Source organism: Struthio camelus, chromosome 20, assembly GCF_040807025.1.
Source record: "Struthio camelus isolate bStrCam1 chromosome 20, bStrCam1.hap1, whole genome shotgun sequence".
In the NCBI taxonomy this organism is placed as follows: Eukaryota; Metazoa; Chordata; class Aves; order Struthioniformes; family Struthionidae; genus Struthio; species Struthio camelus.
In genome coordinates this window covers 12,244,684-12,272,364 of record NC_090961.1, presented here as the reverse complement: position 1 = coordinate 12,272,364, position 27,681 = coordinate 12,244,684, and the positions used below count along the sequence as shown (strand labels likewise).

The 27,681-nt window shown below is 55.6% G+C and overlaps 1 protein-coding gene across 3 annotated transcripts in view; it reads right to left on the bottom strand.

The window, feature by feature from the left end:
• Window positions 1-27,681, bottom strand: part of RGS3 (regulator of G protein signaling 3) — a 95,292-nt gene that overhangs the window by 64,818 nt on the left and 2,793 nt on the right. For 2 of the 3 annotated variants that reach the window (XM_068915179.1, XM_068915180.1), the window contains exons 2-10: window positions 25,277-25,426; window positions 15,852-15,902; window positions 12,666-12,724; window positions 12,030-12,124; window positions 10,995-11,063; window positions 10,027-10,087; window positions 7,628-7,718; window positions 6,652-6,719; window positions 2,361-2,442 (exon numbers count right to left, since the gene is read on the bottom strand). In XM_068915179.1, the coding sequence (XP_068771280.1) occupies window positions 2,361-2,442; window positions 6,652-6,719; window positions 7,628-7,718; window positions 10,027-10,087; window positions 10,995-11,063; window positions 12,030-12,124; window positions 12,666-12,724; window positions 15,852-15,902; window positions 25,277-25,426 (726 nt within the window). Of the gene's footprint in view, window positions 1-2,360; window positions 2,443-6,651; window positions 6,720-7,627; window positions 7,719-10,026; window positions 10,088-10,994; window positions 11,064-12,029; window positions 12,125-12,665; window positions 12,725-15,851; window positions 15,903-23,022; window positions 23,386-25,276; window positions 25,427-27,681 lie in introns of those variants that run through there. The other variant, XM_068915181.1, reaches the window with a different exon arrangement.

Genomic DNA, 27,681 nt, shown 5'->3' with positions numbered 1-27,681 from the left:
GTGCTTGGAGACAAGCGGGAGCCTCGCTCTACTGCTGTTGGGATTGGGGATGCATTCACCATCTCTCTGCTGGGACAACAGGGGCCTGTGGGTAATGAATTTGGCAGGAAAGAAGCAAATAGCCTTCTCTTCAGGTCTGCCAGTGGGATGACACAAGTAAATGAATTAGCAGCTTCTTCTGTCAAACTTTGCTCTAAGTTGTGGGAAAACCAAGACCCATAACGACCATAAGTAAATGAGTCTGCCTGCACAGAAAGCTCAGCAGACAGCAACATCTCAGATGTTTCCAGACCTCCCTGTGCACACCCCTTGCTGTGTGGTGCAACTTTCTGGAGGAGATACGACTTCCCTTCCAGAAGTGGGAAGCTACAGTCTACCCTTATGCCCCGAGCTGATCCAGGTCTAAAGCCAATTCACCCTCTCAGCCCTCCTGCAGATCATCCACACAGGACCCAATTGACACCATCCACCAAGCCCAGAGGGCCTGGGTTTTGCCTTTACACAGCTAGGCAGCTACAAGTCAGCAGTCTATTGATGTCAGCTAGTCAAATCTTTCTTTTCTTTTTCTTCCACTTTTAGAGAAAACCTTCGAAGGGTGACATATAAATGTGAAAGCATGAAGGGAAATTTTAGAAGACCTCAAAATGCTTTTTTTAACAACCTTTCTATCAGGGGCTGACTCACCACTCTTAAATGCTTTGGGTTTAGCAGAGCTGCGTTAGACCAGAGGTGCTCAAGATTTTATCATATGGAAGCTGCACACTCCAACCATTCCCTTATTCCCTTATTGCATGGCTGACATGCAGGTGTCCCCATTCCTTATCATGGGATCTGATCACCTATCTGCATCTGAGGGGACCACAGAGATTTTCTGGGCAGCTTGGGACAAGCCAGCTGAAATGTTCTGGAAGACCAAATGTTACCCACACCTCTACACTAGGACCAACATTTGTCATGCAAACCTGTAAGCTATTTCTCACATAGAAAATAAAAGAAATCCTGCTGTGTTTCAGTGATAACGGACTTGGTGTAACTCAGAGAAAGTCAAAAAATCGCATGCTAAATATTATTTTGGACAGAAAAAAAGATTTTACATCTAAAAAGAAACTTTCTAGGGGAATGTTCATTTTTTTGCAAAAATACCTCACGGGTTGTTTCATTTTGTTTTTACAAAATGAATGCCAAAAATGCTCAGGAACCACAAACAGGATTTAGAAAAAAACATTACTGGTTTGGCAGGTTAAAACGTCAACATGTTAAGCAGTCAAGGCAAAACGTTTGGAAAACTTTGGAAGCTTGTGTTCATTTCTTTTGATTAAAAAACTGAAATGATAGAAACTGCTGATGAAGTTTTATGTTGTTGAAATTTGAGGAGGGGGGAATACTTTGCAAGCATATTAATCATGTGCAAGCATTAATCATATCGTTCTAACATTAAAACACTGGTGTATGCTACCATGCACACATGCATCTAAAGTTGTAAAACAAAAGTACTGTTTTGTATTTGTAATTGCAGTATATGAGAAACTATAGCTTTGCATCTTATTAAACAACTGCTTTATGATACGGGGACACAAATCTGCACAAGGCATAGAACCACGCTTGTTTTTCAGTTTTAAGTACTCTTGGCTCTTGAATATATCACCGATGCACTAACTGAAACCTGTTGAGGTCAATGAATTTCACAGGGCTTGAGGTCAATGAATTTCACAGGGCTTGGGCCCAACACGCTCCTAGGGTCGTTTGCTGCACAAAATATGCATTATATGGTAGCATTCGGAATCAGGAAAAAACAGGAAAGCACCATTTCTCTGTCCAAACTCCAAAAAGTGAACGGATGGGTTTCTTCCTCTGGTCTGTAGGCAGCAGTTACAGAGACACAGCTCTTTGCTGAGGGTACGCTGCCAACAGTTCAAAGGAGAAAGCCTGCCTTTCCTGGTGTGCGGCCAGAAGAGCCAGGGGACAACAGAGACGCTGAGCCCATCCTGGAGGTCCACATCAGAAGGAGCTACCCAGGCCCTGGCAACCACGAGCCCCTTCTGAGCTTCTGTCCAAGTCCCCCCACACAAACACTTCCTATAGGTCTCCTGACCAGTTGGATACTTCTCAGACTGGAGATGGAAGGGAATAAAATCTCTGCAAATTACTGTAACACACTGCCAAAATAGTAAACCAGAGCTAACCCAGCGGCCTCTGGACTCATTAGGAACTACAGAGAACTCATTCAGAGAAATTATCTGGAGGTAAGCAGAATCCTGTAGGGCACAGGAGCTTCTGAAACACAATCTAACCCAGGAAGCAAAAAGGAGCAGCAAAGACTCATTCGAATCAAGGGGGATAAAAATGATCTCATCTCTTACCAGAGTCAACTGCCTGCACACGGACTGGGGAGTCACAGCAGATTGTGAAGCCAAACCCATCGCTTCCTCGAGGGATTGTAATCTGAAAGCAGACATCAGTCATCCCATTAAACGGGAAAGCAGACGCTGCAGGAGATCAGCCAGCATCCCCCGCTTCACCCAAGCTTCCCCACAGCCTTCAGAAATGCCATAACACGGCATTTCTAGAGGTGGTCGTGGAGCTCAAAGGAGACGTCACGACGAACGCTGTCGCTTTGCGAACCCCAAGGACAACGGGGCCCTCCCATGCTGCAGCCAAAGAGGATGGAAATGGCATTAAGTCATGCAAAATCGATGACAAGGATCAACAGACAGTAACGCCATGCAGCGAGTTTATTGAGCATATACAAGTCCCCACTCTCAACTCTTGCATGTGAGAGGAAAGGTCTGTTAAGCCGCTAGGAGAGGAACCTGGCAGTCTGGCTCTGACAGCGACTTCTAGTGTGGCTTCTCCAAGCAGGTCACGTAAACATTTATTTTCCACTTGTGTAATACAAAAATAACAGCAGTCCCCTCCTCCAGAGGGAAGCTGGGAGGATCAGCACGCTCCTGTCCATAAGGCATTTGGGCTGCAGCAGGCTCTGCGTGCATCACCACGTTCACGGGGGTGAGTATGCTTTCTCCTGCTGAGTTTGGCTGGGATGGATATCGCCTCGTTTAGACTCATCTCTCCTCCTGATGCTCGAAGCGGTGAGCTTACTAATAAAACAATATTTATTTTTTTGACATTGGCTTCCAGCAGGAGCTCAGTGTGACTGTTCCTGTAAATACCTGATTATTCCCCAAGACATTCGTCAAGTTCCCTGTTTCACTGACAGAGAAAAGAAAAGAAAAATCTAACATCTGACCTATATTATTTTTGAGAACAAACAGCCAGAGAGAAGAGGAGGAAGCCAGCATAAGCAGCCAAGAAGGAGAACTGATTTGAAACTCTCTTATAGCGGAGGGCAAACCCAGCAAGCTTTCGTTCCTCTGCACCTTTTCTCTGCTTGCATCCTCAACACGGAAAAACAGGCTTCAAAAGAGAAACACTTTCTCCCTAGTAGGATCAAAAAGTAGGTCCAGTCCCACTACGCTAAGTATTTTCTCTCCCTGGACTTTGGTGGATCCTTAAAAGGCCACTTGTGGCTCGGCACCTTTGAACCAACCCCATATCTTGCTTAAATACAGGGCACAGGGCACAGGGCATTCTGCAAAGTGTTACCATCAGCACTTTGTGATCCAGCCCAGGATCTCTCCTGCACAGAGACTCCGCGTTCCCTTCTCAAGCCAAAGCTTTCCCCATGCCGAGAGATATCTCACTCCTTCTCCTTGGCTGGCTCTCATCCACCACCAACGGAGACCTGTTCCCTGTGTCACTGAATAACCAGCTACCCACTGCTGGTGCTTCACGTCTCAGCTCCCACCACCGCAACCGTTAACAGGGAACTGAGCATCCTTTTTCACCACTGGGCACGCAGCTAAGTAAGAAACATGAATATGAGATCGAAGCTTAAAGGTGGGCAACAAGATGGTGTGGGACTCCAGTACCATGGTGGGCACAGGCTCACTGTAGCCATAACTTAGGAGAAAGGAGCAGAAGAGATTTCCAAAATAGAGGATCGAGGAGGTCTAAGACACAAATCACAGTCAGCTGTCATTAATGCAAAGCAGAGCAGCATTCCTGCACAACCCAGTGTCTATAGCCCTGATAAGGAGCAGGCATTTTTAATTAAGCTGATTCTTTGTGCAATTCCCAATTTCTAGCATACACTGTCCCCTACTGCAGCTTTACTATGAAATGGGAGATTAACATGGGAATGCAGAGAAAAGCTGGCAGTGAGCTGGGAGCCTTGTTCCAGGCCATGCGGGAAAACAGCATGCAAAAGCACAGGATACTGGGACCGGGCAAGCAAAGCGAATGAGGAATCTCTGCTCAGCGCCCAGAGTCACACGCAGAGCGGGTCCGAGGGAGCTTGCACGGGCTTTTACAGAGTGCAGCGATACCGCTTAAGTCACTGTCAGTTGTAACCAGCTTCAAGAAACACTTGGTTCCCAAATGCACTCATGCTAAAACAATGTAAAGAAAAAGAGATAGCAGCAGACTGGCAGAGACTTAGTGGCCCGCTGTGCCTGTCTCTGCCCAAATGAGCAGTAAATTGAGATTAAAACCTCTCAGCTTAGTGCTGCCGTAGTCTGCGTGCTGAGTTGCACCCTTAAGTTACACAGTAAACTGTCTCCGTCTGTCTGCTTTTACACACTACAGCAGCAGGCAGAGATCAGCGGTGCCTATCTGAAGGCATTTTCCTTAGATTTCCAATATTATTATTGACAAAACATTCCTAACAGATCAACACCCCAGGAACAGCACATACAGAACCCGAAAAGAGGGAGAAAGCCCAGAGACCCTCTTAAAATTAACCCAGACTTTCAGCAACAGGCACACACACGCTGGCACGTGGATTATCCCACGGTCCGATTGCATCGGGGTTGCACAGACCTGTCTGTATCTTGGCTCCGAGCACACCTTGCAGAGTCCATTGAAGCGGTTCATGGCTGGAAACCCTAAACTCACTGTTAGCCCATGAAAACGCAGTCCCTCGCAGCACAGCAGTGATCCTGGTCTCCTTGTATCACAGCAGTGCGGAACAAAACCACAGTAAAACTGGCATGACCGCCCATGGGAACCCAGCTCCAGAGAAGAATGGCAGGAAGCCACCTTTCACCTCCCCAGCCCCTGTCTGTGCTGTATGCCGCTTTACGATAAGCCAGAGGGCTTCCTGAAAACCCTAAGTGACAAGGAAGAGAGAGAGTTTTATATTAAAATTCCTGTCAACTATTTAGTATTCCCTAGTCCCTTCTCTGTTGATGTGGCTTTTGTTCCCACTGCATTCTCCGGCGGCCCGGAGCACTTTGTTATTGCAACGTTCTCACAAACACTTTGAGGATGTTTAAGCAGCGGTTCACAGGCACCGGCTGCGCGAGCTTCACTTCATTAAAAAGACGTCTTGCACTCATTACATGTCAGAGGATAAGAGAGGGGTTTAAAAAAAAAAAAAAAGAGAGTTTGTTTTTTAAAGCACAGACCCAGAAGATACGCACGTCCCGACGCTTTGTGTTCAGGGAGTCGCAGAGGGGGGAGCTTACGGGTTAATTGAATTGCACCCATGGCTTAATCTCGCAATGAAAGACAAAGAGAAACTCTTAACCCAGCCAGCAGCAGGGCGCAAAGCGGGACGCGGGGAGTCTTTGCACTGTGCAGCCCACACTGCCAGAGTCGCAGTGCATCCCCTTGGAAAGGGGGCTGGAAAGGAGGAGAAAACACCTTCCGCCCTCCTCCGCAGGGATAAACCAGGCTTAACACCCTTCCACAGCAGCCACTGAAGCAAGGCAAGCGAGGCTGGGGCGGGGGCACGAGGAGCCCCAGCGCTCCCGGGAGACCCGGAGCGTGGCGGGGCCGGCGGAGGCGCTGCTCCGGGCGCGTTGTCCCGGCGCGCCTCGCCGCCGGCCCCGGCTGGAAGGAGGAACAGCCTTCCTTCCCAGCTACCATCTTTCAAGTCAGTGGCGACTGCTGGAGAGGAAGGGAGGGAGAGAGGCGCTGGCTTTGTTTGTCTTGCTCAGTCGTACGCTTTAAAACAAATAACTGAAAATGCGGCTGAGGGAAGCAGCAAAGCGGAATTCAACGTAGATAAATCATGGGGCCTGTTGAGCCCGATTTCCGACGCGGGCCTTGTGTTTGCGTTCCCATTTCCCATCCTTGCCTCTCCTATAAATCACCGAGGCTCCACCGCGGGTCTTTCCCCTCCCCGAGCAAAGAGCTCTGGAAGGAGGAGGGGAGCCGACGCCGCCTGTCCGCGGGGACGCGGCGCAGGACGGGGCCTGCCGTCGAATGGCACAGCGGGGCGCCAGCCAGCCGGCAGCCTGCTCCCGTCGCTCCCAGGCCCGACGGCTGGTGCCTTGTCTCTGTGGCAACGTACTGGGAAGCCATGAGGTTGCTATACCACAGCATGGAGCAAACGAGCGGTTACTACCCACATCGCCCACCTCGGCTTATCAGCGCGTGACTGGGATTATTAATTGCCTATAAAAGTTGTGGTGTTGGTAGGGAGACGGACATAGCCGTCCTCTCGGCAGCTCCCACCTCAGCACCGTTCTTATTATGCCAGCCCGCTAGCTAGTTCGAAACTTCTCCAGGTGGGCTCCCCTGCCTGCCAGCTCCCAGCTCTGGCTGGGTCTCCACGCCCCTGGTGGGTCAGAGCCCAGTTGCACCCACCTTCAGCTGCTCCATGTTCGCAGCGTCCTGGCTTTCCCACGCTGTGCCCTGGCTTCCCAGTGCCGGCTCTACAAGACAGAGGGAAAGGCCGCGTCAGCCTGGGGCTCCTGAGGGTCCCTCTCCCTCCACGCCATGTCCAGGCACTGTAAGATCTCTGCACGTCAGGGAGAGGTTTCCTCCAGGCTGGGGGCAGCCTTGCATGGTGGCAGCTGGTGCACATCTGGGACGGGTGCTGCTGCCTCACCCTGCTCTGCAGCTGCCTGTCCAGCTCCATGCAGCCTGGCAGCATGGCATAGAGACCGGGGCAGGAAAAAAAGCTCACCACCAGCCTGCACAGACCCCGGAGCCAGAGTTCAGCAACAGGATCAGCCCTAATACCAAGGACTGGGAGACTGGAAGAGGCAGTGACAAACCCAGCAAGAGGGAGAGACGCAGCTGCGAAATCGGTGCCCCAGGGAGAACCACAGACAACCAAGGGCAAAGCAGGAGTGAATAGCAAAGGGAGGAGCCCAGTGCCTGTGCAGGGCCCACCAAACTGGCCAGGATCTCCTCCACGCCTGCCTGCTGAGCATCACGGGGCTGAGAAGTGCTCATCAAGGCACAGGATATGAGCAGCTGGGCTGGACTCTGGTGAGCAATGCCCACCAGATGGGGAGATGGCAATGCTGGCTCCTCTCCATCACTGCCAGTGAACATTTCTGGGTGCATCCTCCTGATTTCAGCTCCTGAACACAGCTCCTGGGCTGCTGGCATGCACAAGAGGGCAGTTGGCTCGGACAGTGCTGCCTGCCTCCAAGCCCGAATCTCCCCAGGATGCAACGCAACACAGCCCACCTGCCCACAGGGGAGGAACCCTATCCTGCTGGGATGTGACAGGGCTAAGGGCTGCTCCATGTCAGGCCAGGTATGGAAATAAGGTTAACTCCCCTTCCAAGCTATGCCAACACACCCTGGGACATTCCTGGGGGAGACGCACCTCTGCTCTGCTTCAGCCGCCGGGTAGCCACCTTCAGGTGCTTGGTCCTGCCCAGGTCCTCCCCAAGGAGGTAGTACCAGCCGCTGATCTCCTGGGTGGGAATAGAGAAGCTGCTCAACGCAGGGGCAGGCACCATTGGCCCTATGTGTGCTTTACCTTCCATGTGGCACTGTGAAGCCCCCAAGTAGTGCCCGCGTTACCCAAGCATGCTGACCATGGAGAGCCACTGAACCTGCTGGGTGCTGGAGAAATTCAGCCCCGTTTAACTCACTCCGGTTTCCCATAGCCCCAAAAGGCTCCCAAGGTAGAAGGCACCATGAGCCAGAGCACAAAGACTCCCCCCCACCCCCCCAAGGTACGCCTGCACACTGAGGCATGGCCTAGAGCACTTCTCCTACGGAACGGGAACTGCTACACTCCTGTCTTACCGCAAGGAGGGACCAACCATCATGACACTAATAAGCTGCTAGGGTTTTAGAGGGAGACAGCAGGGTGCAGGAAACCAGCCAGTCTCCAGTAAAACTGTCCCCATCAGGTTTGCAGTGGCTGACAGTCCTGCAAGGAGCACACAGCTCTGGCATTACCACCAAAGGAGGATGCCAAACCAACCTTCAGCAATGCTGGGTGCTCCGCAGTGGAGCTCCCTTCACCCACATCCCATTTCCATGTGACCAAGACCACCTTAGCAGCCAAGGGGACAGAGACGGCCTTGACTCCTGGGATGCCTCCTGGGAAGGGAAGGATTGTCTCCCTTCCTGGGAGCTGCCACTGTCTCCCATAGCTCCCCAGGGAGCTGGCAGCGGCTGCAGGCACCAACCATCCTGGACCAAGCCCAGGAGTCCAACGAGGTTGCAGGAATCACATTCCCACAAGCAAGAGGAAGTGGTCCATTTAAAGACGAGTGATTTAAATCCATATTGGGACAAATGGGGGTGGGGAGAAGGGGTCCTGCAGCAGAGCCTAGGAAGCAGGTCCAGCTCGTCTCAGCCCCAGCTAGCAGGACCACATGCTCCCAGCATCCTCCTTCCATCCCCTGTCCCATGAGGATAGGGTGACTTGGGGCTGTGCATGGGTGCAGCTACACATGCGGACACTCCTGCTTTTCTGCATGCAATCACAGCCTGTGAAACTCACTGCCAGTATTTGGCAAGGAGGAGACATCTCTGGGGGAGGCAAACATGACCATTGTGATCTGGTCTGGCCTTCCGCCTCTGCAGAGCAGAGGTGCTTCCTGGGGAGAGCTGCAGATTCGAGCTGATCCATCTGATTACCTTCCCTGTTATAAAACCTAAATCTCACTTCTTGTCTGACTTTCAGAGGAGGCCATGCTCAGCCTATCTCTTGCCCTCTTCTCAGATAATCTCCACAAATAGCTCCTGTTTAACCTCTTGCTAAGGAGCAAATTTCCAGACTTCAAGAGCTGTATCAACACTTTTATAAAGCACTTCCAGATTTGTCTAGATACTCTCAGATGTGCCAACACCAGACTTGGGCTATCTCCAGGGATGAAATCTCTCACCACTAGTGGCTGAGATGCCTCTGGGCCTGTGACCCTTAAACTGCCCAAGGCAGAGTTTTGCACCTTCCAGTGACACATCTGCTGCTGATGTGTCTCAGACACTGGCCTGGAAGCACCTCAGCCAGGTCCCTGCCTAGCAGTTCCTGTATTTCAGAAGATCAGCAGCAGTCATTTATAGTAACAGCCCTGCAGGCTTCTTTAGGAAGGCAAATCCAGTTGACCTGAAAGCTATATTACCAAGAAGCAGCCTGGCTGGGGCAGCAGCACTGTGACCAAATCCGCAGCAGTGGGGACATAGACTCTGGCACAAAGACTTCCTGGTAGCACCATGGCCTCCAAGAACAGCCTGAGAGGCGACAATTGTCCTCCCCACCACCTTCTTGGCTGAGGAAGTCCTGGTGAGCACAGAGCGAAAGGTAGACCCCTCTTCAAAGGAGCATATCCCCACTGTTGCTTCAGCTCGGCCACCATCCAGAGGCCATGTGTCACATCTGACACATGCCAGCAGGCTGAGCAAGGTTTGCCCCATCTCCTGACTCCACACAGCCCCACTGTGAGTTGGGCAGGCAGGACTCACAGGAGTCACTCCTCTCTGCCAGTCCAACCCCAATTGCTGCTACTCTTCTTTTGTCCTCCTTTGATCCATTTTCTCCTGGCCTCCCCAACCCTGCCTTCAGTGGTCACACCAACATCAGTCCAGTCATCAATGCTGGGGATGCAACCAGGGACCTCCCTGGACGCCTTCAGAGTATTGCTCCATAACTAGAGAAGCCATCTCCGTTCCTGCTCCTGCCTCATGCCTCGAGGGTGCATCATGTCTGCCGGCAGACCTGAGAGGGCCAGCCCCAGTCACACGCGCTGCGCTGCAGTGCAGAGGTACCTTGTCCGGGGTCAGGAGGGACTTCACACCAAAGCTCATGCACCCGATCAGTTCGCTCTGTCTGGAGGAGAGGCAGAAACAGTCAGCACGCACTTGCTGAACTTGCTCATCAGCTCCCCACATGCACCCGTTCGTTGGGACCCTCACAAACATCCCTGCCAGCGCCCAGGACGTGCCTCCCTCCTTCCCATGCTTTGAGCAAGCATGGTGTTACCATGGGCTTACCCACAGCTGCCTTGGGGTCGCTGCTCGACCGCCACTGGGGCAAGGAGGAGCTGGATTAAAGCCTCCTGTACCATCAAACCTCCAACCTCCCAAAGTCCTAAAGACCCATGGGTGCCTGATGCTGGCTGGAGCTTGGCCAAGGAGGCAGAAGCCACCCACCTGAGCAGGCAGGACAGCCTGCAAAGTGCCAGACCCCTTGCTGCTGGGCTTTGTCACTAATTGTTTTGCCCCAAGAAGGAGCAAAAGTCCTTAGTCGCTCAGTCCCTTTCCCTTCACATAGTGGCCAAGAGGGCAGAAAGGGGCCTGCCTGCTTTGCTGCATGTTTGCACCTGCAAGACGTGAACTTGTAACAGGAAAGCCAGGCTGGGGGGAATTTTTTAACGCTGCCCAGGCTGAGGGCTACCAAGCAGCAGCAACACAGGCAGAGGGCAGCAAGAGAATGATTTCTTCTCCGCCAGCGTGCACGCAGCACAGTGCTCGACCAGCACAGGCTGCACAGGGCAGCCATGAGAACAACCCCAGCCAGAGCCCCCAGCCAGCAACCTGCAGCCCTTAGCCCCACTGCCCGGCTCTCCCAACCTCGCCAGCCGGCAGCCACCACGCACGGCAGCCCTGTCAGGGCCAGCCCTCAAGGGCCAGCGCGCTGGAGGAGCTCACATGGGGTGGCCAGAGCAGATGGCAGGTTTGCTACCACGCCAGCCCCCTTTTAAAGAGATCATAACGCAGCCCAGCAGCCCCTTTACCTGGAATTTCTCTCTCGGTTCCAGACTGTGACCAGCAGTCGTTTTTGCTCATCCTCCTCTTGCACTGGACTGTAACAAGCAGAGCGGACAGCCCGTGAGCGCTGCTCTGCCTGGGAGCGCTTGGCCAGGGCTGCCCTTTTGGCCGGAAGCCCCTCGCACTCCTCAGAGGCAGGTGTTCTCCTCCATGCAGCACTGCAGCAATCACCCCAAACGGCAGCCTTCTCAAACAAGTCGCTGTGCACTAATCTACTAACATTAGTGAAGCTACAAGCTCCACTCCATGTGTCTTACATAACAAGGAGCTCTGCGCCTGTCCAACTGGTGTCGCTGAACAGCGAGATGCTTGTTCCTGACAGGCAGCTGCTGAGGGATGTGACCTCCCTTGGGCAGGTGCTGGGGACACCGCTCAGGTGGTTGAAGGAGAAAAAAGTTGTGCAGGAAGACACACATCCAACATCAAAGGGCAAATACGAGGAACAAGCTACAATTCATGCTCTGAAATAATCATCCCGTGCCAGACTAAATACTGAGTGACACAGACTGGTTTGCTAGCAATGACGAGCTTCACCAAAATGCTAAATGCCGTACAGTTCCTTTACCATGCAGGGACATGCTGTAGCTGCACGAAATCCTTTTACCTTCCTTGTTCATATCGATGCCCTGTATCATTGCAGGCGCAGGGTGTAGGAAACGAAGCGTGTTTGCCCAACTCCTACCCAGCAAGAAAGTCCAACCGTGCAGGAGCACCACTGTTATGCAGTGTGCTGACAGCTTTGCGAACCTCGGCAAAGCTCTGCCCAAAAGTTCACGGCATTTCAGCTATAAGAAACAGCAGAATAATGTCTGTCACTCCTCATCTTAGCAGTGGAGCTGCTCATGCATGATGCGTGTTTGTTACAGATAATAATAACGCAAAAGCAAACACAGGGTCTTGGCTATGGGAGAGTTTGCCCCAGGCCCGCATCCCCACAGCTCCCCCACCACTCCACAGGAACCAGGGATTGGCCAGAGCCACCTCTGCCCCGTCATACTCACAAAAGAAAGTGCTCATGGAAGACAGGATTTTTGCTGTCTGGCACAGTCTTCGTCTTTTGCCTGCATTTCCAGTCAGCATCCGGCACGATCGACTTCTTTATGTAGAGAAGCAAGCAGTGTGTTAGCCCTCTCAACGCAAACACTCGGCACACAGCTGCCAGCTCTGCCACTGCAGCGGCAGGAGACCGGTAGAGTCAGTTTTATGGATGGCTAAGCCTCAAAGATCCAGCTGAGTCTGTGCTAACGGGTAGTTTAGATCACTTTACTCTATGTGTGTCTAGCAATTGAATTACAAAACTCTTCAGGAGGTGGGAGGTGAAAAGAGCAGGAGCTTCAATTGCAAGTCAGAAAATCAGGGGTTGATGCACAAAAATGCTGGCCGCTGACTCGCAGCCGCTTGCAGGGGAGATGCTCCCTGCTCACAGCATGGAGGCAAACAAGCAGAGCAGAGGACCTAGCTAGAGGCTCTGACATCGGGCGAGAGACCAGCCATCTGCCTGCACACCGAGGTTGCTCGGCGCAGGAGATGGAGGAGGAAAGGGAAGAGAAAGGGAGCCCAGAGCATGCTTGGTGAAGCCAGCCCCAAAACCCCAAGAGAGCATGACGCTCCCCGAGCAGAGCCCTGGGAGAACCCACCTTCACGTAGGAGTCGCACGTCTGGTACTCCTTTCCCATCAGACCTTTTGCTTCCATGACTGGAAAGAAAATGAAATGGTTAAGCCCCAAATTGGCAGGGAAGGCATCTTCCTACACCGGCGCTCTGCTCTGTGCAGCGCTCCCTTGTCATGGAGAGCGAGGTATGGGACTGGACCAGCCCCCTCCCCGCAGAGTCCCATGCACCTCCCCTTCAGCCCAGCCTCGCTAGGCAGCCAGGCACAGCACCCATTAACAGGTGAGCTTTTTAGGTGTATTTTTGCTTTAATAAACCCATGCTATAAATACTGGCGCCTTGCGGGAACTTGGAGACAGATGCACTTCAGCGTCCGGATGGCAAATTGCATTTTGCATGCCTGACTTCACACAGCTCTGGGCTCCCTGCCCTGCAGCCAAATGTATCATCAAGTTAAATATCAATGGTCACATCCTGATCGCAGCCTCGCCAGCAGGAACGCAGCACTGCCTTACTGCCAACAGCGGGAAACCGTGTGTTTCCCAGCCACATGGCTGGAGGCAATATCTGTAGAGCAGAGCCCAGATAGCCCAGGATGTGCTGTCAGAGGGAGGCTAAGCTTGTTCCTAACATGCCCAGCAAGGCAGCAGTCACTTTGCCTTCGCCAGGGAGAGATACGTGTTCCTAATAAACACGTTCAGCTCAGCAAAAGGGCAAATGGGCTCTGCAAGACCCTCCAGTGCTTTACAAAGTTGTTTGCAAGGTTCCTCCAGGACAGGCTCCACCTGCTCCTGCCAGACCTGTTTTCGGTTTAAAGACTTGGGGGTGGAGTGACAAGGTAAGGGAGATCACCCTACGTCACCCAGCCTCCTCCTGCAGCCATCGTCTACCCTGAGCATCCATCGTGTGCGAGGCCGGGGGGATGTCAGGTCTCAGACCGTGGGCCACACTTCTGCCTCTTTACTGGACCATTTCCCTATTCCAAGGTCCCCTTTTGGAGGCAGCATCTGGAACGAGACGCGGTGACTCGCGCCCAGCTCACGCTGGGGCTTTCCCAGACAGAGGGATTCGGGGTGAAGTCTGTGCCAGATCACCAGAACCACGGCAGAACTCCGAGTAAGCCAAAAATGCCTTTTCCTGCTCTTGTTCCTTTATAAACCTTCCCTGCACCGCTGGAAACGGGCAGCAAGCTGCCAAGCAGAGAACAACAGCGGCTGAGCATGGTTCAGGACGCCCTCTGCATGCCTTACATGACAGCCAGGCAGGGTGAGGCAGGGCTGTGAGACGGGATGGCAGCCTAGAAAAGCCAAGCAGTCCAGCCCATCCCACCAGGCTAGACCCAAAGCAGCCCATTTGGCCCAGCTGCCACGCTCGGCCAACTTGGCGACAGGCGCCTTCCTCCAACCCGCGAGGGGAGATGCCCTGCAAGAAGCCTTTTCTAGCCCCGTGTCCTGCTGTGCAAGTCGCAAGACGGGGATGCCTTCCCTCTCCCTCGGGAGACGGACGCACAAGGCACACTCGCAGCTTCTCCTCCGCAGCGTCCCGGCTCACCTCCCTCCCAACCCATCTGGCCGTAGGGGAGCTCCGGGTGCCACATCCCTGCCCTGCTCCGGGCAGCCAAATAGGTGCTCATGCCCTCGTGCGAGCAGAGCTGCCGCTCCGGTTTCTCCCCGCGGCCTGTTTCCGCCCTCCCTGCCGAGGGCAAAAGTGCCGAGCGTAAATACGGCAAACGGTCAGGAAGGGCAGGCGGCAGAGGTGCTGTGCGGGCATGTGCCCGCTCACTTCTGCCGCCCCCGCGCCGCGTGTGCGGGGTCCCGTCCCCCTCCTACCGCAGGGCCCAAACCCAAGGCAGCGACGAGCCTGCTTTGTTCATAGGGAGGGAATTTTTAATCCGACTCCTTCAAACTCTTGGCTTTTTCCTAGATTGCTTATCCACTTACTTCGCGTCAAGTCCTGTCAAAGCCCTGGTAGAAAGAGCTCTGTGCCAGGAGACCCAAACCCACATCTCTTTCACTGCCGAAGCCAGAGCAATCCTCACACATCCCGCAAACACCTCTGCACAGCTTCTTCCTAAGGGAAAAGCTAGTTCTGACAGACACATTGGCATTCCTAATACACGCCAACAAAGCCGCAAAGTCACAGCTCGGGGGGTCACCCGGGCCTGCCTCACGGCTGTGACGGAGCGGGGTTTCCCAGGTGCCGCATCGCTCTCCACCTCGGTTAGGTCTGCAAATCCAGCTGAACTGTGCGGCCACAAAAGCCAGGACAAAAGCAGGCGCCAGACCGGCGTGGGGCCAGGCCCCAAGACAGATTAAGAGCCTGAGCCGAGGTGTGGGGCAGGTTGCGCTGCCTGGGAGAGCCGGGACAAGCCACCCACCGCCACGATGCTCCGGGCAAGCAGCGCACCGGGGGGGAAGTCAGCTCTGCTTTCACGCTCCAGAGGGTTTGAGAGAAACAGCTGGAGTTGAAGCATTTTAAGAAATTATGCGGTAAGCGTAACAGAGCGGGATCCATGAAGGGACAGCACAGCAAGAGACAGGGTGGACGACAATGGGAGCACGAGCAAAAGCCACCGTAGGGGACCCAGCTGGTAGAGGGGTAAAGAAAACTGGCTCCTGCAGGGCATGGAGGAGGAAGCAGCAGCCCCAGGTACCCCGGAGGTGCAGTCCCTGTGCTCCTGCCTGGGTCTGAGCCTCCAGAGAAAGCCAGGAGATCTTGGCAAGGGTCTCTCCTCCAGTGGGACATGCTGTGGCTTGAGGGACAGCAATCCCAGCACAGACCAGGGGAAATACTTTTCTTGAAGAAGTATTTCCAGTGCCAAAACACTGCGGTGTTTGGAAATCCCTGAACTATTTGAAAAACCCAGCAAAGTCTGGCAAATGGGTTTGGCCAATAAAAAAGGTCTTTTAGAAAGGACAACGCATTTCAGGGAGTTTTTTCCCAAATGATGTTTCTGTCTTTTTTCCTTTTCATACAAAGTTTAAGAAAGAAGTTACAGAACGGGAACACGAAACACTGTTGCCACCTGAAAATGAACCTCTCCAGGAATTTCAGAGAGCCCCCAGTCATTCAGCTCTGCCACAGTCGCTCCCAACAGCTGCCACAAAGCCTTCCCAAAGAGCTCGAAGGAAGGGCACCGGCAGTGCTGTCCCCAGCACTAACCCACCGTGCCTCTGGGGCCACCTTGGCGTGTGCTGTGGGGCGATACTCACCGTGCAGCACCAGGACCCGGCCCCGCACCTCGATGGACAGCTTCAGCTGGCCTGAAAACAAGGAGAAGAGAGACGGTGAGCGAGGCAGGGCTTGCACCTCGTCCCCAGCACGCGGTGGCACAGGCACTCCATGGCATCTAGGCTTGTATGGGGCCAAACCCATCCTGCTTCCCCGCTCCTGGGCACGAGGGCACTGCTCAGGGAGCCAAGGGGAAAGAGGTGGGGAGGAAGCACCTTCTCCTACTACCAAGAAATGCTCATGATTTCAGATGTAAAAACATTCCAGGAAAAACTGAATTATGTTTTCTCAGTACACAGAAAACTCCACCAGCACGAGGCCCGAGCCCACGAGCGGGACGGGGAGCACCAAGCTGGCAAAACAGCTGCTGCAGGACGAATTAGTCTCTTGCTGATGGGTGCGGCATGCTCAAATCCTCCCCCCAGCCTGCCCCAGCACGAAGCTGACTTCCCCTTCACCTCCTGCCTGCGCTCCCGTGCAGGGAAGGGGCTGTCACCTCTGGAGAAGGGTGACAGCGGGCCAAGCTGCAGGCTGCCTGGAAGAATGCCAAGGACAACGGGTGCTTTTGGTGGCAGGAACATGCCAGCGCAGGGTCAGCCAAGGTTGGCCCCCCTCCGGGAGACCGGGGCCGCAGCGCTAACCCGCTTTCATCCCTCCACTGCTGGGGGACCTTGTTCCATGCACATCTCCTCCCTGCTTTCCCTGAAGCATGCCTCATCTGTCCGGACTGGTTTCGGGGAAATGGGAAAGCCTTGAAAATCCCTTCACTGATCATCATGTCCAGAAACAGTTTGACTAGCACTGTAAACCAGCGAGGACACAGTGACAAGGGCTAAGGCAAAACTGCTCGTAACACGCACCCAGCCCACCAGGAACAGGCGGCGAGATGGCCCCGGCTAGGCTGCCTTGGCCGGGGATCCCAAGTACCTGCCTGTGGGGGACTCTGGGCATGAGAAGACAGATAATCACCTAAAATGAGGAGTCAGCACCTGGTTTAATCTCAGATTAAACAAGAATGGTTTAATTTATGGTTCCTGGCACTGAACAAATGTCAAGTGGCCAGCAAGGCTAGGAGCAGCCAAGCCCCTGGGGAAGACTAAGGCTCTACCATCCCACAGCCCCTCCATCACACAGCCCAGGCCAGGCTTGGACCAAGCCAGACCCCCAGCTTCTGGTGATGCAGCCATGTCCAGGCCTGGCTGCCCAGACAACAACAGTGCCGAGAACTTTTTCACTCAAAAGCCAACAGCCCAGAGGCATTTGGGGCTTTCAGCTCCAGGCGTCACAGGCTCAGGTTGTCACAGCTAAGTTTCTCACAAACACAAGACCCCATCCTGTGCGTCAGCCATGGGAACAGCATGTCCACAGGAGCACATGCAGTCTAGTAGCGCTGGTGCTCAGGGCTCAGACCTAGGATTGCCCCTCAACTGCATGGCAGTGGTGTAAGACACTATTGCCTGGCCTCTCCAAGTGCTCACTCCACTCCCATAGAAGACCTTGGACCAGCACAGCCCAACACAACTAGCAACAAGCACAGCCTGACCACCCTTCATCCCCCCTGGGCTGTTAGTTGGTGGTATGGGACAGCCTTAAGGAGCTACATGAACAAAACATGGCTTTGCAGCTGGTCTTGCCACAGAGCAGCAGGACTTTAAAATGGAGATCCCCAGCCCCCAACACACTGACTTACCCGCAGCCACCTGCCAAGCTGGGAGGCAGGGCCAGGGCCTGCCTGCCCGGGGCACCCAGCACCCGGCTGCTCAGGCACGCCAAGCCTTGCAGGGGACCCACCACCCAGCATCATCATGAGCAGAGTGAGGAGCATGCCCAGGAGATCAAATACAGGACAGCTCTAAGAGCCTGGAGGTCAGATGTGCCCACCATGACCCCAAAGCCACTGCAGCACTTTCACTGCTGGGAACTGCCTGGCACCAGGAACAGAATCAGACTGAGCAAAATGTGGAAGCTAGGGAGGAAACAAGGGAGACAGGGACAGGGCACAGCCTGGACCATCCAAGCCTGCGCAACCCACTAGAGCCATCACAGCCCAGACTGAGTTTGTTGCAGGAGTCCTAGCACATCCAGAGCACATGGTGGTGCCTGAAGATGCGCAAAGGGGTGGGGAGAGGGAACAAGAGGCAAGGCAGGCACCCAGCAAGCACCTCCAGCTCTGGACGATAAAAAGGAGAGAGGAAATCACATTATTTCAGCCTGCACTTCTACAAAAGCATAGAGAGAAGAGCAAGGGAGGAGATGTTGCTTCCAACCCCACCAGCAAGAGACAGGGTCATCAGCTCCAGGACTGCCACTGCAGAATAGCAGTTCACAACACTGCCTCCATCTACCTGCAGGGAGCAGAGGCTCTACCTCAAGGTGGTACAATGCATTGGAAGCAGATCCGGGGCATGGAACCAGAAGTGCTAGCTAGGACTGCGCTGAAAGCGCAAAGGCTCTTGCCTTTCCCGAGCAGCCGGGGCAGAAGCCAGGGCTCCCCCCCCCCCCCGCCCCGTGCATCATGGGGCCACGATTCCCAGAGATCAGTGCCGCCCGCAGGGTAATGCCACATGGGTGAACTCCCAGGAAACGGCCACTTGATAGCAGCCTGTTCCTCACAGGGTGAAAACGCAGAGGCACAGCAAGATGAAAGGAGCTGATGGCAGGAAGAAAAAGTCTTCAATGCAGCGGGAGTGAGGCCAGAGAGGCTTGCTGGGCTGAGGCCAAGGCCGCCCACAGGAAAGGCCGCTGGCCATGCCCATCCTTAACACTAGCAGGCCAAGAGAGCAGGTCTCAGGGAGCACACACTGGGGTCCACTTCCCACCACAGCCCCAACAGGGCAAGGAATAAACCAGAAGAGCAAGAGAACTCAAAGTGCCAAGATCTGAGGTGAGAAAGAAAGAGAAGTCTCTGAGCAGAGAGATGCGGATGTGCTGGAGCCCAGGTTCTGCAGGGAGGAGAGGAGTAACTCAGCTCAGCCTGAGCATCCTCCCGGGAAAACGCTGCCAGCACAGGCTACACAGACAGCTCCAGCTCACAAACTCGTCTGTCCTGGACAGAGTCAACTGAAACCAAAGCACAAAGCCCAGGAAGCTCAGGCAGGCCCCCGCAACGAGAAAGCTCTTTGCAGAGATGCAAGGACAAGACAGGAGAACAATCTCTAAAGTGAGAAGGAAGGAAGAAGCATCCCAAACAAGCCTTTTTGGTGGCAGGCAAAGTAACCACCTGCAAACATTGTGGCCACAGCTGCAGAAGGCTATACAGCTCACAGCCCCCTCCGCCTATAAACGATGGCCTTTCAGCAGTGCTGAGAATGAAATCCAGCTCTTGCACAGCTCCAAAGCCAACCTGTAGTTCTCATCGCTTTTCAAAACACCCAGGCCAGATCCTTGGCTTGCCAGCTCTTATCTAGAAGTGCAATTTGTGCTTTTTGGCACTGCCTGGACCTGTCTGCAGGCAGCTGATTCCCAGCATCGAAGAGCCAAGCGGTCACAGACCCTGCTCCGGAGGCCAGCGCCTGGGAGGGCCACACACACAACCCCCTGCTCAGCCAGGGTGTGGGTCCTTGGATGGAAGCTCTGCTCCGCTAGTTAAGCTATATATCTACACTCCTATGCACTCACAACCCTCAATCAGCCCTCTGATCTACCCACAATATTCAGACTGGCGCAAAGACTCGGCCGACGGCGGTTCCCAGGGTCTAGGTGAAAAGCTGCCGGGGCACGGAGTGGGCTGCACCGGGCCAGCAGCCCGCAGCTTGCTGGCCCTGCTCGGGCATGGAGGACTCTGCCCCTCCGAACATCTTCCCAAGAAGGTTTCCTGGGAACTGCCACCTGGCAACGTGCCAGCCTGAATACCCTGGGCAGATCGGAAGGGCGATGCAGAGTCTGAAATCTGTGTAACTGTTTGGGAGCAGCCCAAAACCAGACATTTCCAAATGCTATTAGAGAATGTAGAATATCACTGGGTGGTAGGCGCAGTGTCCTGTTCAGTCCAATGCAACATACCCCATTTTCACTTTTTTCCAACTTACAAAACGCAACAAAAAGCAAACTAAATGCTTTTGCAAACATCTTTTGCAAACGTCTAAACGTTGTTTCAAATTAAAAAACAGCGCTTCATTTTGCAAAAGACACACCCAAAGACTCGGGTTTGCTGAGGAGGATTTCCTATGGGATTGGGTATTTACGACAGCGAGAATATCGCCCCCAGTTTTATCATGCCACCAGGGTCACCCCAACCTTTTGAACCCAGACTTTAACCCTACTGCTATCTTCAGATCTCTGACGCTGTGGGAACAATCTCGTTGTTCCACTGTTAGCATTTAACAACCATTACAGCGCGAAAGCAAAATGCTCCGGCCTAACCAAGCATGACGAGGAGTCAGTCCAGTAATGAACGGGCCCCAGGGAGGAGAAAGGAAGCTTTTGTGCTGGGTAATTCGGGGGGAGGAAGCTCCTACGATCAACCCCAGCCTGGGAGCGGCCGGGGCCGCTCAGCTCCCCGGGTAGCGCATGGGGCCAAGGCTTCTGCCCAGCAAGTGCCGGCTGAGCGAGGCATCGGGTCAGACAGGACCGTGGCCTCGTGCATCGTGTATTTTTGCTTCTCAGAGTTTTAGCTGTGCAGTGCCCGCGGCCCCTCTGTGACAGGCTACGCCAACACCAAACAAAAGAGGGCAGGGAGAAAATGGGAAGTTTTGCCTTTTTCAGAAGCACCAAAACCTGGTCCCCAGGAGAAGCGGATTTGGGAATATCCGTGCCCCACGTGCACTGTGGGGAAAAAAGCCTTCTCCTTCCCATGAGGAGCAGATGCCAATTCTCTCTTAATACCCTTGCCACGGACTCTCCCGCGCATCTGCAAAGCACGTGAAGGGTTAAAAGCTACTGCGCCCCCCAGCACACCCCAGCCAGCCTGCCTGACCCCGAAGGGGTGCCAGCACGCTCGGCAGCAGCCGCCTTCCTTGGCTTTGCAGCAATTCAAATGTTTTTACAGGGCCGGGGGCAGAAAGGGAAGCTGCTGTCCGAAGGAGCCAGTCCAGCCTGAGCTGCTGGAAGGGATTTCCTAAGCGATCTTCTGCCCTGGGACAGAGCTGCTCACGGGCAGCGGTCACGTTTTCTCAGGTACACAGAGCACAAGACTTCTTCCAGATCTGGGTGGGCAGAAACACAACCCCTCTTGCTCTGAGCACTGAGAAGAGCCAGCTTCATTTAGTTCATTCAGACTAGCAAGACAAGCTTTAAGGCGCTTTTAGGCTGCGCTCCAACTCTCCCAGCCATGAGCAGAGGGTCAGAGAAACATCGTCCCCAGGTTTGCCTCCTTCGATGCAGCCCTAAGATGGACCAAGAGAAACACCTACAGCAGAGAGGCACCAGCGCTTCCCCAGCACAGTTTGTCCACGTCACCTGTCTTCAATAAAAATTAACCTATATGAAAATAGGTCCAGAGAAAGGCCAGAGGGGGATGAAAGAGCAGACAGCTCACCTCTCAACAGCACTCACGTGCCCGTATCTTTCCATTAACATCACCAAGTCCATCCAGACGCTCCTTTTGTGGGAGCGGCACTAGATCCGAGAGCAGGAATTGTTTTGGCACGGCACTGGGCCTCCGGTAGGGCTCAGCAGAGCTGCAGCCAAGAGGGCACCCAGGCCCCATCCACCCAAACCCCGCAGGGCTGGGGGAAAGAGAGGCGATTTAAGCTGAAGAACAAGGCCGGCACAAGGAGAACAGGGATAAACCAGGTATCAACAAGCACAAGCTGGTAATCAAACAGGTTCCCACCCATGACAGCATGTTTGCTGGGCTAAGGGAGGGGATTCACAAATGGTGTCTGCTGGGACCAGACTCAGCAGGCAGGAAAATCTCTTCCCAGCTGATGACCTTACAGCAGATGAGAAACGTGGGTTTCTGTTCCTTAAAATGCTCTTCTGTTTCTTTGCGGAAAACACAGGCTTTGCCTAGGCCAGGACAGCCAAGTACCATCGGTACGTGCAGCAGGGTGTTTCTACACAAAAAAGGGGAATACTTCACAGAGGACATTAGCGTTGGATAACAGCCCGGGTGGCACAGGGCAGGAGCACTTCAAGCAGATGAGCATCTATAACTGCTTGTCACTCCCGACCTCAGGCCCCGGCATCAGCTGGTCTGTCTGAAGGCCCTCTCCTTGGTCACCCACACCGAGACGTCTGCGCTGGCCTTGCCATGCCACTGCTCCCTTGCTCAGAGCAAGCACAGCCCCATCTCACTGGCGACGGTCAGCCAACGATGGAAACTTGGCTGCAGAGAGGACACATGGCTCATGAGGCATTGCAAAACTCGCGTTACTTGGCAGGCATAAAGTCTGGGAGATAAAGATGGGAAGAGTTCAGCTTCCAGGCTGACCTGAGAAGTTGGACACTAAAAGGCCAACAACAAAGACCCAAGAGGCATTAGCAGTCTTTAACTGCCTTAGGCCGTAGTTAGGCCTGACTTACCCTGTGCCTCAAGCAGGACCTGCTGGGGAATAAAAATGAGTCCATGTGCCCAGCGGTCCAGAGGAGCGGAGATGTCCTATACCCGAATAACGCCTCTCCCCACCACAGTGCTGCTGGCCTCGACACCGAAGGACGGCTCTAGGGCAGCACAAGCAAAGGCCACGATGCCTGCCACCAAATCCACCGGCTCGCGGGGTGGGCACACAGGCTTGTGGCCCGGCCACTGCTACTCCGGCTCCAGCCCACAGAGCGGAGCCATCACGGCCCACGGGCTTCCTGCAGCTCCGCAGCGAGGCTGAGGCGGCCCACGAGGAGCAGAGAAGGAAGCAGCGAGGGCTGCGGTGCTGGCCAGCCCTACAGAGCAATCCCAGCCTGCGCCCACCCTGAAGGCAAAACATTCAGTACCCGAATAACCGCCGCGGCACGTCTTGGTGGCTCCGGTTTCAGGGCGCTCTCCGGCTCGCCTGCCTGCCGAGCCGCGTGTTAGCCCAGCGCAGCGAGGCAGAAGCGAGCAGGCCGCCGCTCAGCGAAAACGCTTTCGGCGAGCGGCTCGCAGCACCGCTGCTTCGGCCCCGGGCCGCTGCGGCTCCCCGCGCTGCGCTGCCCGCGGCCTGCCCACGGCCAGGGCAAGACAAGGCGCCCGCGGGCACCCTGCGCACCCCGCGCAGCCCCAGGCTCCCCGCTTACCGAAGGTGGCGAGGTAGAAAGAAGCCCCCAGAGGGTGAGCCCGACGGGTGCAGAGCGAGACTCGGTGCACGCCGCCCGCCTCCATGGCAGGGCACCGCTAACGAAGCGGCGGCCGCAGTCGCCCCTGCCCGGCTCGGGGGGGCCGAGCAGCCGTTGGAGCCGGGAGGCCGTGAGCGACAGGCAGCCCGCGCAGCTCGGTTTCCAAGGGACGCCCGTCCAACCGCCGCACGTTTGAACGCCGCGGCTCCCATTGGCCCCGCGGATTTGAACGGCGACCGCACCTGCCTGAGCAAACAGGGCCGGCCACGCGCAGGGACGCAGCCGGCGCTCTGCCCTCCCCGGCAGCCACCGCGCCTCCCACCAGCCAGGCTTGCTAGCGCACGGGAGGGCTCCCCACGCGCTCAGCTCCCCGGGACAACAGGGGACGGCAGCATTTACAGCTATTTGGGGGGATTTATCACAGGCAAGGAAAGGGGGCTGGATTACCGGGTGGAGGATGAGCCACGGAGGGAAGGGGCAGCAGGGCAGGTTACCGCTTGGCTCTCACGTGACAAGGAAAGAGGAAAACAGCCTGGCAGTGTCACAGGGGGCCGCTCTGCAAGCCCCTGAGGCAGCCCTTGCTCTCCCGCAGGAGCCGGCGAGGCACCCACCAGCTCTGGGCGCTGGGCCACAGCTTGCTCGGGGGCATCCGGAGGTGAGCGCAAGCTCCGGGGAGCGCAGAGCAAAGACAGAGATGGAGCATGCTCCTCCAGGATAACAAAGCAAAGGGAGAACCGCTGCAGCCCTATAAAAGGAGACAGGCTGCTGCAAAGGGGAGAAATTAAGCTGTTCCCCCTTCCCCTGGTAGTGGAGGAGTGAACCCACAGTCAGGAAGCTCAGAGGAGATGCTGAACTGTTCATGCAGATCTGGCCTTACCCCCAGGAAAAAATCCAGAGCCCTAGATCCACAGCCCTATCCACCACAGCCCCGTAGCGGGAAGGCCACGCCATGATGCTAGGCTGCTTTTGGGGGCTCTGCAGCCACAGGCAGGCCACCCCCATGGCCAGCAATACCTGCTCCGTCGCTTCCTTCCAAAAGGAAAGAGGCCACGTGCAGCAGGAGCAGGGCTGCAGCATGTGTCCCCGCAGCAAGTGCAGTTGCAGACAGCCCCTGCACCATCACTCCCGGCTCACATCACACCCAGCGCAAATTCACCAGCCACCTTTGGCACCTGGGCTCTAATCCTCAAAACTAGGACGTCAGGTCCCACGAGGAACAAGTTCCTGCGTAAGCCAGAGCCAACAGCGATAGCCCAGCTACCCGCACAGCAGAAGGGGTTTTGCCGTTGACCCCAAGCTACGTTCCCCTTGTGCTCAAGCCGGGGGAGGCTGGGTGCTGCCAGGGCAGGAGGGTCTGTGCCCCACACCACCTGCCAGAGGGACAAACGCCACAAAGGTCTCTCTGCTCATATGTGCTACGCACAGGACGTATGTAACGGCCACAGGCAAGATCAGAGCACAAACATCTCTGCAGAGAGCTAAACGTCCCTGCAGAGCTATATGGTTATGGTTTATGGTGTCCTGAGGGCCAGGCCTCCCACTTAGCACCCTGGCACCAAGGGCAAAACCCTCCCAGAAGCCTGGGCTGGCCCAGAGCTCTTCGCTTCCCAGCCATGGCTCCGTGCAGCCCTGTGCCCCACAGTGCAGGACCATGGGGGACAGATCTTGAGCAGAGGGGACCGTGCTCCCATGCCAGCCCAAGCCATGCCACACTCCAATAGCCAGGTCCTTCATGGTGCTGCTGAGAGGCTATGGGGTCCAGAGCAGTATCGGGGAGCTGGTGTAAAGCAAGAGGGGCCTGTGCTGAGCCCCACGAGGATTTTCTGGGTATGAGGAATGGATCCACAGGTGCCACTGCCCTGGGTTCAAGCAGAGGAGGGTGATGGGAGAACTCAGCCCCAAGAGGTAAAGGTCAGGGAGAGACGAGGCTGCAGCCAGCACAGGGTCAGCTGAGCCACCCTGCTGCCATCAGTGCTGTGCAGGTACCTCCGTTTCCCAGACCCTTTCTGGCAACGTTTGCTGCTAGCTGAAGTGATAATTAATACACTGGGCATCCCAGGGGTGGAAGAGGACAAAACCTCCTGCAAATTGCAGGGTGCTGGACCCAAGCCCCCGGCCACCCCTTCCCACGGTCATCCTTCTGCACACTCCCGGCCAGGGCTGGCTCTGAGGTCGCCCGCAGCCCCACTCACCACACACACCCATCCCTCCTTACCTTTCCCTTTCACTCGCGCGTGGCTGATCTTCCTCCTGCTCCCCGGAGGCCCCCTCCGCTTCCGCAGGGAGGACTGCGCAGCATCGCATCGCCCCTTCGGCAGGGAGGACACACGCTCCGGCTCCAGCAACCAGGGACTCTGCCCTGTCCCTGCCAGAGAAAAGAAGAGCTGAGAACAGGCAGGGTCTGGATGTGGCAGGGCAGGGAGCCGGGACACAGAGGACATCGCAGGCTGGGTGGCACTCTCGGTTCTAGCTGCCTCGTGGCTATTGCCCCCAGCTTACCCGCAGTCTTCCCCCGGGGCACCGTGCCACCAGGTCTCCTGCGCTGAGCTTTCTCTGGCCAGCTCGGTACAAAGGTGGCACGGGGTGGCAGCCTGGCACACCTCTAGCACGCCACAACCCTACTGCGCGCAGAAAGGAGGGGAGCGACAGCATCCGCTACGGCCAGCATCACGCCAGAACAGGGACTTGTGTCCGGACGGGGTCACTCGCTGGCACACGTCTCAGCTGCAGCCTCTGCTGCGGCCCTTGGCGGGCCGCGCGCCAAGCGCAGCCCAGCAGCTCGGCCCCTGCATGGTTTATCTCTGATTATATTCCTGTAAAACAGGCTAGCAGCCCCGCGGGGGCTTCGCTAGCGCACAAGCTGTGCAGGACTTTGGAGACGCTGCCCTGCCAACGTCGGGCGCGCGAGCGGTCCCGCAAGGCTCTCACTCGGAGTCGGCACCTGGCCCACGACCTGCCCAAGCGCTCAGGCTCAGAGAGGAGGAATCGGATGGTTTCCTTGCGGCCCGCACCCGGTGGAGAGCACGCCGCCCCCCGCTTGCCCCTTCTCGCTCACGGCCATCGCGCCTGCACGGGCCGTCGCGCAACCTGCCGTGGGATCCCCCGCCGGCAGAGGCAAAAGAGCAGAGACCTGGACACGGGAGCCCTGACGGGGACGTAACTCCCAGCTACAGCACGGGGCGGGAGGAACCAGCACCAAAAAGAGCTGCCCAGGCTTCTTTCAGAGAGGAGCAACACAGGATTAGTGCAGCACAGCTATGCTGCTGTGTTACGTCAGCCTCTTGGCTGAGGGTCTAGCAGTCTGTTTCCAGCTCGAACTTCCTCCTAAACCCCAGTCCTGTGTTACGTTCACCTGCGATTTAAAACACCCTGAAAATCACCTGGCGCACAAACCTGTAACTAGCGCATCCAAACTTATCACAGAACGGGAGCGCAGAAGCGCTCGCGTTCAGAACGCGGGAGCCTGCACGCTCTTCGGCCTGCAGCTGAATTAGGGAGAGACGCTCTATCCCAACAGGACAGCCTTCAACACCCTAGAGAGGGCTGCAGACACACTGTCACGTTCCCCCAGGAGCTCCGGTCTCGCGCGGAGACGTGCAGACTCCGGGCAAACGCCCCACGGGACAGCCTGAGCCGCGGAGTCACAGCTTATTCCCTCTGCAAGGGCAACGGGCCACGGCAGCGGCTCTCAGGCCTCCCCTCATCCCGTGATGGAGCCATCCACACGCAGGTACCCAGGCCAGAAAAGCAAGAGGGAAGAACCGGACCTGTGATCTCCCGGTGAGGTTGAGCTCATTGGAGCCAAGACGTGCTGCTCACCCCCATGACACGGTTCGGCTGGGACAACCACTCTCCAAAGCTCGCCTGCCTTTCCAGCCATCACGTTACACAAATCAGCCAGTGTGCTGACCTCCTCGCAGCCCCAGGGTCACCTCCAAACCCCCGACGGCACCCGAGGCAGGCAACCGTGCAGCCTCGCACATAAGCCACGTCGTAGTACCACCACTCCATCGAGTAGCCAGAGCCACTGGGAGCCATGTACGTACTGGGACATACAGTGCCTGGCACACACGGCCCTACGCCCTTAGGTGCTCCGCACACCCCCAGCTCCACTCTCACTGCCCCGAGCCAGTGGCTCACGGCAGAGGGAGGCAGGCGGCTCAGAAAGGCCGTTTGCCTACTAGGAAAGTTGCCTTTTCATCCAAAGTTTGGCTCATTCTCCGGCAGGGGCACTCACTTGGTTCAGCCCAAATGCAGCTGGATTTACTGCAGCAAAGCTGCCTGGAGCCGCAGCGAAAGCACCAGCAGGAGGGGCAGGGAGTGAGCGAGCAAGGGCAGGAGTGAGGGATGCTCCCTGGCCAGCCCAATTCATCGTGGCCAAGAGACACCTATTGTACTGCTGCCATAAATCACAGCCCCTTTGGGCGCCGGGAGGAGAGACACATAACGACACGTTCTTCTCCGAAGGCCTCCAGACAAAGCGCTTGGCTCCGTTCGGGCTGCCCGCCTCCCCGGCACTCAGCCTTTCCCTTGGCAACCAGCAGGAGCCCCGAGGAGATGCCTGGCCAAGCAGCCAGCTAACGCCACCGGTTGCTTTTCTTGCCTCCCAAGATGTTTATA